The sequence below is a fragment of the Lytechinus variegatus genome, chromosome 14 (genome assembly GCF_018143015.1).
Source record: "Lytechinus variegatus isolate NC3 chromosome 14, Lvar_3.0, whole genome shotgun sequence".
NCBI classification, from domain to species: Eukaryota; Metazoa; Echinodermata; class Echinoidea; order Temnopleuroida; family Toxopneustidae; genus Lytechinus; species Lytechinus variegatus.
In genome coordinates this window covers 23645949-23661078 of record NC_054753.1, presented here as the reverse complement: position 1 = coordinate 23661078, position 15130 = coordinate 23645949, and the positions used below count along the sequence as shown (strand labels likewise).

Here is a 15130-nt window from a genome sequence, read left to right as displayed (position 1 = left end):
AATCCCACTGCTGCCCTCGCATCCATTGGCAAGGCATAATTTATACATTTGCCACTCTCCACCTAGGTGTAGTAAATACATGTAGGTACTTGGTGGAAGAAAATGAATGCTCAAGGGCCCTGTGCTAAAGCCAGGCAATGAGTACATGTACGTACACATGTACATGTATATACATGTACCTCTTAGAAACAATAAAGTGCTATGGCTGTCATACATGAACTCATGATCTACATGCACAGAAATTTTAGTGATATTGGAAGAAAAAAAATAATAGTGAAAAAACACAAACACTGCAAAAATCAGCTAATTTGACATCCTAAACCTGGAGAGGGGACAGCACTGCACTTCTTGGGAACATTTCGTGAAATGAATGGTCAGAGATTTTCTCTTCGACTATTCGTTATAAGCTACTGAAATCCTTGCATCTGATTTGCTACGAGCGGAACAGTGTATTCGCTTCATGAAACTGGGTGTGTGCTTTCCTGATACCAGATGTAGAGTAACTATTAGAAACACATTTTAATTGGTTGACCCTAATAAGTAATAAATTTTTTTTACCGTATGTGTTTTTATAATTAATATCATCCCTTTACATGTACATATGTCCAACCCTTATACTGTGGTGTTACATGTACAGTACATGTAAAACTGACACCAATTGGTGTTAATAGAGGACCACACCATGAGGTGTTAAAATAACACCCCAGACATTGAACATAACACCAAAGAGTGTAAATATAACACCTATAAATGTAGGTGTAAAACTAACACCACCAATTTAACACCGGTGTAAAATAACTGGTGTGGTCTTCTATGTACATGTACACCGGCTAACACCACAGTTTTTGCTGTGTAAAACATACTCTGTTATCACAGAATTCTAGGTGGCAATATTGGAGAAAAAACAATTGAGTTCAAGTCAGAAACAAATTACCCTTCTCCTCGTACGTAATTCTCCAGGATTTTGGGTGTTTTTAAATTAATTCATAATGTCTGCACACATCACATGCATACCTTTTATATATTTCTTATTTCTTAAAGTACTGTAAGTGGTTTTCTGGTCATATAAAAAAAAAGTTAAGTCCCCCCACCCATTACATCCTGAATGTACCTAAAATATACACCAGCAATTCATTCAACCATAGATTATTTTCAACTACACTTGGCATGAGAGAATATGGCTGAATATGGTGTATGTACATGTGTAAATCTTGATTTTCCATTCCATCCTCAGTGTACCTAAAATATACACCAGCAATTCATTCAACCATAGATTATTTTCAACTACACTTGGCATGAGAGAATATGGCTGAATATGGTGTATGTACATGTGTAAATCTTGATTTTCCTCCTAAAATCTTTTTCAGGATGCGACAACCAAACTTGGCCAAAACTGACCAAAGGCAAAGCTGTACTGCATAAAATGTACCTGACCAATTGCCAGGAAACAAAAATTGGAACTCAAGGGGTTGTCACACCCTATATACATGTACATGGGCCCTTAAAGGGGAAGTTCACCCTGAAGAGAACTTCGTTGCAAAAATAGCAGAAAAAATAGTAAAAAATATTGGTGAAGGTTTGATGAAAATCCGTTAAAGAGTAAGAAAGTTATTAGAGTTCAAAGTTTTGGATTTGTGACGTCATAAACGAGCAGCTGCCCCATCTGTTATGTAATATAAAATGCATGAATTTCAAATTTTGCATGGTTCCTGATGACTTAATTTTGTTTTCTATTCAAGGTCGGGTGTGAAATGATTTGTCTATTGATATACAAAAGGTACAGCGAAAACCATTTTCAATTTTCTGAGAAAATGACATTTCATTGATTTTTTACCATTTGCTATGTACATGTAGGAATGCTGCTCGCATACGACGTCACAAATCAAATAATTGAAATTCTAATAACTTTTTAATTATTTGATGAATTTTTCTCAAACCTTCGGCAATATTTTTTATTATTTTTTCTGCTATTTCTACAATAAAGTTGTTGTCAGGGTGAACTTCCCCTTTAAACAAATCACCACAAAGGTCACATTAAGTGCACAACCTGCCCTGATTTTGAAACAAAATTCATTTTGGATATTTCCTGAAATTATAAGCATATTTCCTTACATTTTAGGTTCAGAATACATGAATATACTGGACAGGATAGTTGTGTAGCCATTCTCAAGTTATGAAATGATAAAGACAGAGCTCATTTCTTTTTCTAACATTATCTCGACTGGATTTTAATTTGAAGCCTTGAACATTCTGTGTACAAGTAGTTCTGTATCAACTGAGAGTATTAAAAAACAAAGTCACCTGCTGTCACTGAATGTATGCATTAAAATGATAAAATACTGATACATGTACATGTACAAAATAATTAGAAAAAAAAGTAAATTCAGAAATTCCAGAAAAGCCATTACTGTTAATTCATGGAATTATGCATTAAGACATAGAAAATAAAAAGCATTTTTAACATTCAAATACTCAAAATGCCTTTACATGTACTTTAATATAAACACAATGTACATGTACACTGTACATACATTATGGCCCATATTCTGATAGCAGGTTTAACTTAAACTCAGGTTTAAAGTTGTGGTTCAAGTATGGAAAGCCAAAAGTATCATAATTTTCATTAAGTTGTTTGTCTATTATGTTTACTGTGCTCTTTCCTGATTCATGGATGGTGAAGACAATTATCTATTAATTCTTCCTAGACAATTATGAAATATTTGAGAGCCAAATGAGCTGAAGTATGATATCTCTTCTGTTAGTGATTTATGTAATAATTGGCTGTCCGTACTTAAACCACAACTTTAAACCTGAGTTTAAGTTAAACCTGACTTCAGAATACGGGCCTACAGTGTATGTGTCACACTCAGCAATTACTTTTCTTTGCAAACTCTAAAAATTACTTACCTGTGCACAATATTTCAATACAGTTTAAATGGAAATCAAAGAGTTTTGGTAATAAGTATAGATCTACAGTACCTACTTGTACAACTTTTCCAGAGAAGCCCAACTATGATCTGATATACTGTAAAATGTAGGTACTGTGCAATCTATTATGCCTTCAGTTCATGGAATGCAATTCATGTTCATTACACTAAATAGTCAATCACCCTAAAGAAACCTCTTTGTCAAAGTTTACAAAACAACTTATGATTTTCCGGAATGATAATAATGGCATGAAATGGTATTACTGTGAAAAATGGTATCGGACGTCATTGTGGCTTTCCATTCCTTGGCGGTGACACACACACACATACACAGCCAAGGATTTAAATGGAACGATCGGCCACTTCTGGGAATGATCATGATTTCGTCTGTGCCCAGTCTACTGTAAAGTTCATATCCTGAGCTACTAGACATTCGGCATCGTCGACATCAATCACCACAACAAATTGGCACCACTCCAGTTGGCCCTTCTTTCTTTAAAGCCTTTCATGGAGGCTTCCTTCATTCAGCCTTCATAATCACTGGCTGTACTTGTACTCTGATTGGAACAGGTTATCAATATGCAGCAATTTCACAGCAAATGTGGACTTCTAAACACTGTACAACTGTACCTTTATATTTCTGCCGTACGTTACATGCAATCGGTAGTATTAGACCGGTATATTTCCCAAGTTCTATTAATGTACATGTCTAGAATTCAATTGAAGTTACATTGTACATGTTTACAGCAACATGAGCAACATAACTGATGCAAGAATGCACAATAATAGGACTGTGTTTAGTTTTCACTTTCTTTTATGGGTACCGGTAAATACATGTACAAATTTATTTGTAGTTTTTACTTCTGTCCATTGAACAGATTATGGTGAACAGCTTGCTGTTCAGCCATCTCTCAGCTGACAGAGCTCTGAGTCACATGGAATGTTATCATTACTGGAAAATGTGAAAAATTAAAGTGTATTCACCAAGTAATATCTAAGACTGTTAAGCGTTTAACAAGCACAAATAAAAACAAAAAGGTTTAAAACTTTTTTTGCATGATTGTAACATTGTATATGATTCCAATAAGGTGTACAATAAAAGTTATGAAAATATACGCCGTTTCCTTTGAAGATCAATTCCAATTTGACAAATTACAATTTGTAATCGTTTGTTTATTTTGTCGGCTTCCCGCAAGAAGGGATTACATGTAGCACGCTGCACGCAAGTGCGCAAAACATACATTTTCAAGAATTAAATGCAAATTATGTTTTGACCTTATTTTTGTGCTTTTAGCAGCTAGTGTATTTTCTGTCCTAATTCTCAAATTTTCTGACAAAGCAAGATTTTTTCTTCATGATATTTTGTGATTTTATTTAAAACACTCCAAATGCTTTCTAATCTTAAGCATGAATACTGTACGCCCTTTTCAAGGGGACAAAAATGCGCAATCTTCTGTTCAAGTTCATGGAGAAAAGCCATAACGCTTTGCAATCCAGTTCCTGGAAAAAAGGACACTAGCGCGAATCGGTCTATGCATGCAAGCACGTTGAACAAAGAACTGTCTTTTCTTCAGGAAAGCAATGTGCTATCCAGTTTCCAGAGAAAGGACGCGTCTATGTGCGTAAAGCACGTTGGAATGTTTTTTGCTTATTACGTCACATTTAGAATGGTACATGTACCAGAAGAAAGTTCATGACATGCTGTTTCCATTTCAGCAAAGAAAAAAAAAGAAAATGTTGATAATTCCCTTCTTGCAGAAAGCCGATGATTAATAGAGTTTTTATGAGGGGGGGTTCTATTCTGCAGTATTATTTCTAATACAGGGCTCGAATTAATCCAAGGCCATCCATAATTTACAGTCCATTCTGCTTGCAGTTTCATGGCATACAATGTCACACAATAGTGTGATACGCTTGGGCAGACTTCAACATCATTTCTCTGCTCGATGTACAAATAATAAATAAAAGAATGACCTACATGTATACATGTACATACTGTATGTACAAGTAAATCAAGGGCGGATCCAGGATTTTCGAAAGGGGGGGGGGCACATTTTCCCCCGAGGAAAATTTGACAGTAAGCAAAAAAAAAGGTTTTCAACCAATAATGAGGTTAACTGCGTCCCCAAAAATGATATATTTCTATGAACAATGTATGCGTGACTTTCAAAAGAGGAGCATACATGTACTTGTGTAACAAGTGGAATGCCTCTGGCTGTCTCACCTGCATCACGCGATTCAACATACATGTAGCAGAAGTGCTGACTTTGAAAACTACTATACATGTTACTCACACAAGATGTTCAGTGATACTTGGTTACTCTTATTTCCACATTTTATGAATTAGACCAATACACTTACAGAGATAGGATGGTAATTCAACAAATACCCCCAATGCGGCCAAAGTTCATTGATCTCACATGACCTTTGACCTTGATCATGTGACCTGAAACTCGTGCAGGATGTTTGGTGATACTTGATTAACCTTATGTCCAAGTTTAATGAACTAGGTCCATATATTTTCTAAGTTATGATGACATTTCAAAAACTTAACCTCAGGTTAAGATTTTGATGTTGATTCCCCCAACATGGCCTAAGTTCATTGACCCTAAATGACCTTTGACCTTGGTCATGTGACATGAAACTCTAATAGGATGTTCAGTAATACTTGATTAACCTTATGGCCAAGTTTCATGAACTAGGTCCATATACTTTCTAAGTTATGATGTCATTTCAAAAACTTAACCTCAGGTTAAGATTTGATGTTGACGCCGCCGTCGGAAAAGCGGCGCCTATAGTCTCACTCTGCTATGCAGGTGAGACAAAAAATGGCATACATTGAAGAATGTTGATTATGGCTCTCAGAGGGGGGGGGGGCATGGGTCCCAGGTGCCCCCCCCCCCAGATCCACCACTGACATAAATATTCAATTTATATTTGAGCATACATGTGTACACAGTAGCATTTTTATTTGGCATGGGTCATTCATTAGCATTTAGCAAGCATTTTCATTCATTTCACCTGAATTAAATAAGGTCAATAAATAATAGGTGCAGGATAAGGCTTAATTCATTCACTGCTGTACAATTACGTGAATAATACATATACATATACATGTACCAATTACTTTAAAAAAAGGGGGGCTACAAATTAAGGTACTTCTTCTCTGCAATATACATGATACAGCTTTGATATTTGTGTTTTCATTATGCCCAAATTACATGCAAATGTATTTATCTGAGGCCATTTCCCAGCCTGTGGGAAATAATACTGGGAAAAATTTATAAATGCTGGGATGTACATGTACAAGGATACAGGTACATTACAGAGAAATGCTATAATATAATGAGAAACACCAGGGCCCGGTCAGTCTTACAAAGAGTTACAATTGATCTGATCAAACTCAACTATGGAAAGCCAGCAACACCCACATCTAAATTCATTGGCGGCTGAAGCCAAAAAATTTAGGTGTCCACCTGAAATTTTGGGATGGACACAGGTAAAAAAATTTGACAAGCAGCCCCCAAAAAGGTTATCAACCTAAATTTCAGGAGTTGCTAACCAAACATTTTTGACAAGCAAAAAAAAAAGGTCATCAACCTAAATTTTAGGGGGGGACAACACACGTTTCAGGGAGGTTCCACATGAATTTAGGGGGGGACGCAGGAAAAAAAATTGGCAAGCAAAAAAAAAAAAAAAAGGTTATCCAAAAAAAATTTAGGGGACGCCAATGTCCAAATTCCATGTTTGTTCAAAAAAAAAATTCTAGATCTGATGTTTATATATTCATACATTCATTGTTTTCTTGACAATTGGGTGTGTTCGCCTTTGTATGTATACAAAGGACATTTTCGAATTTTCCGCAGAAAAAACAATAACACCGATGGATTTCCATATATATATATATGACTGATTGGATCAATCGTGACTCTTTGTAAGACGGGGGGCCCTAGGCAATACCTGAAAATATTCAAGGAGCTTGTATGTTCATAACATTTCCATGCATTTCCAACTACACATGTACATGTACTTCCCATTTTCCTATAACAAAAAACACATTGAGGATTTACTGGTATTTAACACCAGTATTTCCCACTCAGGCCCAACCTGCCAGAGATTCTGAGAACTAGTGTATTAAATGAACATTCTTCTCAAAAAAAAAATCTATAACATTGAACAAAACAAAAATATATATGATATTGATATTTTCACACTTCAGGGCATTGCCAAGGAGCATTTGTTTACCTTGACTTTGAAAATTTATAATGTCAGATGTATTTTGTGTGTGACAACAATACTGAAAAGGAAATAATGATAAAGTTTTAATTTTCAATAATCATTTTTTGTATAGTTGTGTGCAGTATATCAATGTACAGAATCTTTCTACAAGTTCAGGACCAGAATTAATTCCATTTTTTAAATTTCATCACCATTTATTTCCAAATGAATGAATAATTGCTCATTGTCTGATTGTGTTTTCCTTTTTTTTAATGATTGCTTGATGGATGGATGGATAGATGGATGGAAGGATGGATGGCCGGCTGGATGGACTGACAGACTTAAGGTTTGTTTGATTGAATGATAGATGGGCCGATTCAAAATCAATTGGAATCAATCACTTCGTTTGTTGATTGATCGTAAAAAATGTGACAAGACTTACCCTTCCCAGAATGCTTTGGGATCTCCTCCTTCTCCTCTTCACAGCCTCCAGGAGCCTCCTAGCTGCCGGTCTCCCCATCCCGATATTCTCCAGGTCCTCCGTCCTCACATAATGGAAGTGATCCAGGCGTGACACCTGGAGATCGTCATGGATCTTGGTAAGGAACCTCTGGAGCTGTGTCTCCTCCAGGAGCTCCTCCAACCACTGGACTCCCTCCTCGTCCACCATAGTGGAGCAACTACTATATATCCAGATATTTCAGTTCAATGAAACAGTTGCCATGGGTATCAATCTGAAAGGAAGGACAAAGACAGTTCAACTTATTGGTCAGAGTACATGTAAGTCTCTATTGATGTATAGGCTATATTGAAGAATTCTATTTCTCCCCAACCAACATCACCCATGACCCATCCCTTCTCTTCAAAGTATGTATCACACAAACACAAACACAGATAAACCAAGTCTCAGGCATAACATATAAGACTCCTTCGGAAGCATTCGCTTATTTATGCCTACAGGCGCATACGCAGGATTTTTGAAAGGGGGGGTTTTCGACCTGATTTTTTTTTTTTAAATCTCCCGTCCAGTCTCTAAAAAGTGATGAGCGGGGGGGAGGTGATGATTTTTTTTTCTTTTTTTTTTCAGCGCTGCAAATAAGACAATAACATTTAAGTGGGGATGGGGTATGTAACAGTGCGGTCATGACCCGCGAGCGAGCAGAAGTGTTCTTGTTTTTGCGTTGAAAACAACCTTTTTGTCCTTCGGATCGTAGCACTCATGATATGGCCTTGATCAGAACACTAGAAACTTGAGAAATGTCATGAATAATTACGAGCGAGCGAGCCGAAATGTTTGCGTTTTTCCGTCAAAACATACAATTCTTCTCAATAGCTTGTTGGTAATGATTACATATTAGTTGATGATACATGTCCTTCTGCTCGTAAGTCTCATGATATGGCCTTGATCAAGAGACTAGAAACTTAAGAAATTTCATAAATGATTACGAGCGAGCGGAGTGAGCGAGCCGAAATTTTCACGTTTTCCCGTCAAAACATACATTTCTTGTCAATAGTTTGTTAGTAAATCAAGTATTAGTCGATGCTACATGTCCTTCTATTCGTAACACTCATAATACGGCCTTGAACAGGAGACTAGATACTTATGGAATTTCATAAATTATTACGAGCGAGCGGAGCGAGCTAACCGACATTTAGCATTTTCCGTCATTTTTGTTTTCATATTGGTAAAACATATTTTGTAAGAAAACGTATGTCTTTGTCTTGGTTCACTTGTATTCATAAGTATACATCATGATAATCATGTATGGCCTTGTTAATGGCGATACCGTGATCATGTCAGCGACATGCAGAAATAAAGATATAATAAAATGGAGCGAGCGAAGCGAGCGGAAATTTTTTCTGTGTTTTTCGTCGGAAACATGAGATTCTGTTCTGTTCATTATTGCTGTCATATACATTGTACATTATTGGGTAGGGGAACTGTCCGTAACCAGACCAAGGAGTTATCAGGCGCTTGCCCGATAACTCCTTGACCAGACCGACCTCTGGGGAGACAAGCAAAAAAAAAAAAAAAAAAGGGGGGGTTTGAACCCCCTAAACCCCCCCCCCCTTGCGTACGCGCCTGCATGCCTACCTCACCTCACAGCTATTCTTCATAGAATCCTCACTATGTAAGTCAAGAACCCCTGTCTAAAATATGGTGAAAATAGGTAATTTTTAATGAATTTGAATGAATTTTCCACCAAGCTATACCTGTCTAGCAAGTGTAAACAAAGACAAGTTAGATGGTATTCAAGAAAAAAATCAACAGAAGGGCAGTCTTAAAATCCTTGACTCCTAAGCACTCATCCAATGTAAAACGTAAAGGCTTATAAAGGACCCCATTCATAAAGATTATAAAACAAACTTTGATGATGATCCCAATCTACTTTAGGGTTCATTACATGCTGCCGCGCACAGAAAAATCAAGCCATAGATTTGATAGAAGACGTGTGTTGTGGACGCCATAAGTGGCGTCGCAGCACGGACGACCCACTAGTTAGAGATCCACTGCCAAATGCGGTTCTTGGTGCAAGGTAAGTATATAAGGACAGTGATTTTCCGCAATCACGGAAAACGGACGGAATTCACGGCCTTTTCAAACGGAAATTGGCATTTCAAACGGAAAATCAAAGAAAACATATTCTTCCTCAGAATTCACAAAACGGCAACAAAAATTACTCCAAAATCTCAACAAAATATGAATATTACATGGCAACAAAACCTCACAAAACACTATCTCACTTCACTACAATCCACACATCGTGACTGCTCTTCACTACATCATAGGCCTACTCGATTGTACCCCTCGCCCCGGCCCTTCCCGGCCGCACAGGTTGGGTACGGTTGTTCGGCCTTATCGAAAACATTCACATGCAGATTGTATGTTGCTGCCCTCTACATTAAATAGAGTAGAATTCACTGAGCAAAATGCCGAAAATTTTGTCAAAATCGGACAACAAATAGCAAAGTTATTGAATTTCAAAGTTTAGTAATATTTTGTAAAAACAGTCATCATGAATATTCATTAGGTGGGCTGATGATGTAACATATCTCCACTTGTTCTTTTGTATTTTATTATATGAAATTAGGTTTATTCAAATTTTTTCCTCCAAGAACTAGAAAAATTGGATTGACAACTGATATAGATATTTATCGCTGCAACTTATTTCATTATAAGGGAAACATACATGTATTATTCACACAAGTATGAAATAATGAAAAAAATATGATTTTATGTAATAACATAAAAAAATGAAAAGTGGAGATGTAACATCATCAGCTCGCCTAATGAATATTCATTACGACTGTTTTCACAAAATATTGCTAAACTATAAACTTCAATAACTTTATTATATGTCATCCGAATTTGATGAAATTTTCAGCATTTTGCTCAGTGAATTCTACTCTGTATTCAGACATATTTCCAGCCTGGACCACCCCTTTAATGTCTCGATATATTGAAGGTCGTCTGCTACCTGTGATCGTAGGGTTTAGCTCGCATGCGGAGCAGATCGCATAATATCGAAAGCAATATCGATATCACATTCATAAATTATTGACGCCCTCTCCGTTCGTTGGTAAATACTTCCTATTTTGGCTGCCATTTTGGGGGGGTGATTCTCGAGACCAAGACAAGTAAACATCGGTTAAGTACTATTTTATCACCTTTTAATCTCTTTTTTCAATTTTTTTTATTCTTCACATCCTCGAGACATTATTTAGGTAGTTTTTAAATCCTTAGACTGTAAATTCGATTTTTTTTTTATATTGAAGTCTGGATACTTCTAGTCTACAGAATTGGTGACCGTGATAACACATGCAAGCTCACACTAACGTACTTCCATCGGTGAATGGGGATTATATAGTGCAATGTCAAAAATTGTTAAGGAAATCCCCAGAAACGATGGTTATTCCTGTCTATTAAAATCTCTAATGAACATCAAGATTGACTTTACCAATTTTTCAGTTCAATTTTTCAATCTTTCCAATTCCAGGACCAAAAGAGTAAAGAAAGATGGCAGTATACATCAGCTATTTTTTTTATTGTTCCTACATATTTTTCTTAGTCTAGACTAGGAAGCCTTTCACAACAACTGAACAAGAGCCAAAGAAAAGTCAAGTCTACGTAACTTAGTTTGTCAATGCATTTTTTTTTCAATTTCAAGTTTAGAATTTATTTAGTCTGCTGCATGCTGGCGAGAATATTTTGGCAAAATCGTGATATAGGCCCCGCTCGAGAAAACTTGTAATCGATTATACTACCTCAATATCTAGGTTGCTAACTTCAGCTCACTATATATACTCGTGATATAGGCCCCGCTGCTGTGTTGAACGGCTTGAAATGTCCGTGCGCGGGGCCTGTTTCACGAGTATAGTACTATAACCGTTATATAGGCCCCGCACTACTGCACTTCAGATACTCCAACACAGTAGCGGGGCCTATATCACGAGTATATATTAAGCTTGCATCCTAAGATAGTCGCGAAACAGGCCCCGTCCAATGCGCTTGTCCCAGCATTCGCACGTGTGTGGGGCTCGGATGACGGCTATATAGTATACTCGTTATCGAGGCCCCTTACACTGTTTTGTAGTGGGAAATAACGTGGTGGTGGGGCTTGTTTCCCCGCGCGGTGGTCGATGAGAATTATCACAGGCGGGGGGGGGGGGGGGCTCCAATTTCCTTTTTCAGAAATCTATCTGTCGATTTACTTATGTATGAATATAATTTTTCATTATTCATTTATCAATCTATTTGTATTGATTAATTAATGTATTCATTAATCATTTAAGTTATTTGTGTTTGGTGTTTTTTTTCTTTTGTGATCTATTTGTATTGATTAGTTAATGTATTCATTAATCATTTAATTTATTTGTGTTTAGTGTTTTTTTCTTTTGTGATCTATGTTTATTGATTAGTTAATGTGTTCAATAATGTATTCATTAATCATTTAAGTTATCTGTGTTTGGTGTTTTTTTTCTTTTGTGATCTATTTGTAGTGATTAGTTAATGTATTCATTAATCATTTAATTTATTTGTGTTTAGTGTTTTTTTCTTTTGTGATCTATGTTTATTGATTAATTAATGTATTCATTAATCAATTAATATATTTGTGTTCAGTGGTTTTTTTTCTTTTGTGTTATATATATGGAGAGAGTCAGAGGTCGTGTTTAATTATTTTAATGTGCTGAAGTTCATTTATTTCAATCTATTTTAATTGATTATCTATGTATTTATATTGATTAATGATGTATTCATATTTTTTTCATTTAATCTATTTGTTTTCATTTTTTTCTTTTGTGATGTAGAGAGTCAGCCCATTCGTTTTTAATCATATCTGTGCGTGAAATTTCATTTATTTATTTATTTATCAATCTATTTTAATTGATTAATATATTAATATATATTCATTACTCATTTAATTTATTTGTTTTCAATGTTTTATTTTCTTTTGTGATATAGAAAGTCATAGGTATCATTCATCTTTAATTATTTTATGTGCGGGAGTTTATTTGTTTCAATCTTTTTTAATTGATAATCTATGTATTTTTATTAATCAATAATGTATTTATATTTATCCATTATTCATTTAATTTTATATTTATCAATCTATTTTAACTTCAGTGTTATTTTTTTGTGATATAGATAGTCAGAGGGATCATTCGTCTTTAATTATTTGTATGTGCGGGAGTTCATTTCAATCTATTTTAATTGATTAATAAATGTATTTATATGATTAATAAATGTATTTATATTTATTCATTTAATTTATGTGTTTTCAGTGTTTTTTTTTCTTTTGCGATATAGAGTCAGAGGTATCATTCATCTTTAATTATTTTTATGTACGGAAGATCAGTTATTAAATCTATTGTAATGGATTAATTAATGTATTTATATTGATTAATAAATGTATTTATATTTATTCATTCAATTTATTTGTTTTCAGTGTTTTTTTTTCTTTTGTGATACAGCTAGTCAGAGGTAGGTCATTCGTTTTAATTCTTTTTCGGTTTGGAAGTTCATTTAATTTATTTATCTGTCTTAGGGGTATAATTTGTTTTTAATCATTTTTATTTGTTGAAGTTCATCTAATTTATTTTTAATTGATTAATAAATGTATTATTAATTATAGCATTTATTTGTTTTCATTTTTTCTTCTTTTGTAATGTAGAGAATCAGAGGTATCATTCGTTTTTTTAATTCTTTTTATTTGCGGAAGTTCATCTTATTTACTTTTAATTGATTAATTAATGTATTAATCATTGCATTTATTTGTTTTCAGTTTTTTTTCTTTTTCGTTTTAATTCTTTTTGTGTGGAAATTCATTTATATTTTTATATTTTTTCAATCGATTAAGAAATGTGGAGGTGCCGTGGCCGAGTGGTCTAAGGCGCCTGGCTATACATGGAAAGTCCGGGGTTCGATCCCGGCCGTGGCACCTATGCCCATGAGCAAGGCATTTAATCTGGAATGCTCTTTTATCCTGCTTTCAAATAAATGGAAATGCTATATGCATTATTGCTAACTAGGTGTTCACTTGTTTTAAAAAAAAAAAAAAAAAAATTACATTTATTACTTATTTACTTTATTTGTTTTAACTTTTTTCTTTTGTGATATAGAGTCAGGGGTATAATTCGTTTTTTTTGTGTGTGGAGGTTCATTGTTATTTCAAAATTGGAGCCCCCCCCCCCCTCGCATTTCATTTTAATTATTTTTTTTGCGGGGAGGGAGGTGTCATCAATAATCAAATTATATAGTTCTTGTATAATTCCCCCAATCTTCCATTTATTAATTCATGTAATCACCTGGATGTAAGTAGTCAATATATATATATATATTTTTTTAAATCGGCTTTCTTCTCTTATTCAATATTGAATCAATCATCTGGCTTCGTGTGTATTATCGATTTGTATTTTTCATTCCTTTCATAAATGCACCCCCCCCCCCCCGCTTCCCCACTTTTCATCCATTTAAGTTCAAAAAAGAAAACGAATAGTCATATTCATTCGGGGAAGATTTATTAATTTTCTTTTGGTTTGGTCAATTTTATTATTGCTGGGGGATATCCAGGGGCGGATCCAGCTTTCGCCAAAAGGGGGGGGGGGGATATATCCCCCCATCCCCTGGGATTTACGCCAGTGCAGCTGACTACATCGAGATTAGGAAGGAGGAGAGGAGGGTGCAGGTCCAAGCAGTCGTCAACCAGCCACGGCAAACAACTACTCAACATGCTCAAGGAGCGCCTTTACCTGGGGTGAGGCGATGACAGCGACTTCGAATGACTCTCAGGAGTCATTTTGGCTTGAGATTTAATCTCGCCTCTAAACACAACGGCTCTTTTCAGAGCCACCAAATTACCAAGAAAGACACTGAATAGATATGTCTCTATCTCCCTCTTAAACAAAAATTAATAAACACCCTACATTATATTCGTCAATTAATACTTATGGGTAAGCGATTGATTTCTAACCAAGAAAAAATAGAGTATTAACAGATGCGCTTTTTGAATATGATATATAATTGGCAAATTTATTTAATAAAACAAGAATAAAAATAAATAATACAACTATAAAGACAAGGATAAACCTCAATGCACCCCTAATATAAGGCACTAGTTTCGTTAATGAATTATTATGGTTAAGCGATTGATTTTCAACCTAGAAAAAAAAACAGTATCAACAGATGCGATTTTCAAATAAGATAAATAATTGGCAATTCTCATAAAAGAATAACAATGAAAATAAAAATTTAAAGACTGGGATCAACTTCAATACACCCCTAATGAAAAGTAAGAAAATCGACCCCTCAACATGAGTAACAGTGACCGTAAATTCCCCCCCCCCCGAAAATATTAATGAACATATTAATGATTGCTTAAATATTGAGAGGGATCACCCGAAAAAGTCCCACAAACATAATAAGAACGACAGACTGGACTTAGGAAGTGGGTAATGGAAAGAATCTCGTATAAACGTGTTGGCTA

At 35.2% G+C, this 15130-nt stretch overlaps 1 protein-coding gene across 1 annotated transcript in view; it reads right to left on the bottom strand.

Moving 5' to 3' along the window:
- The window catches only part of LOC121427232 (activated CDC42 kinase 1-like), a 50681-nt gene that overhangs the window by 32720 nt on the left and 2831 nt on the right, over window positions 1–15130 (bottom strand). The window contains exon 2 of the mRNA XM_041623536.1: window positions 7588–7879. Within this exon, the coding sequence (XP_041479470.1) occupies window positions 7588–7815 (228 nt within the window). The 5' untranslated portion in view covers window positions 7816–7879. The remainder of the gene's footprint in view (window positions 1–7587; window positions 7880–15130) is intronic.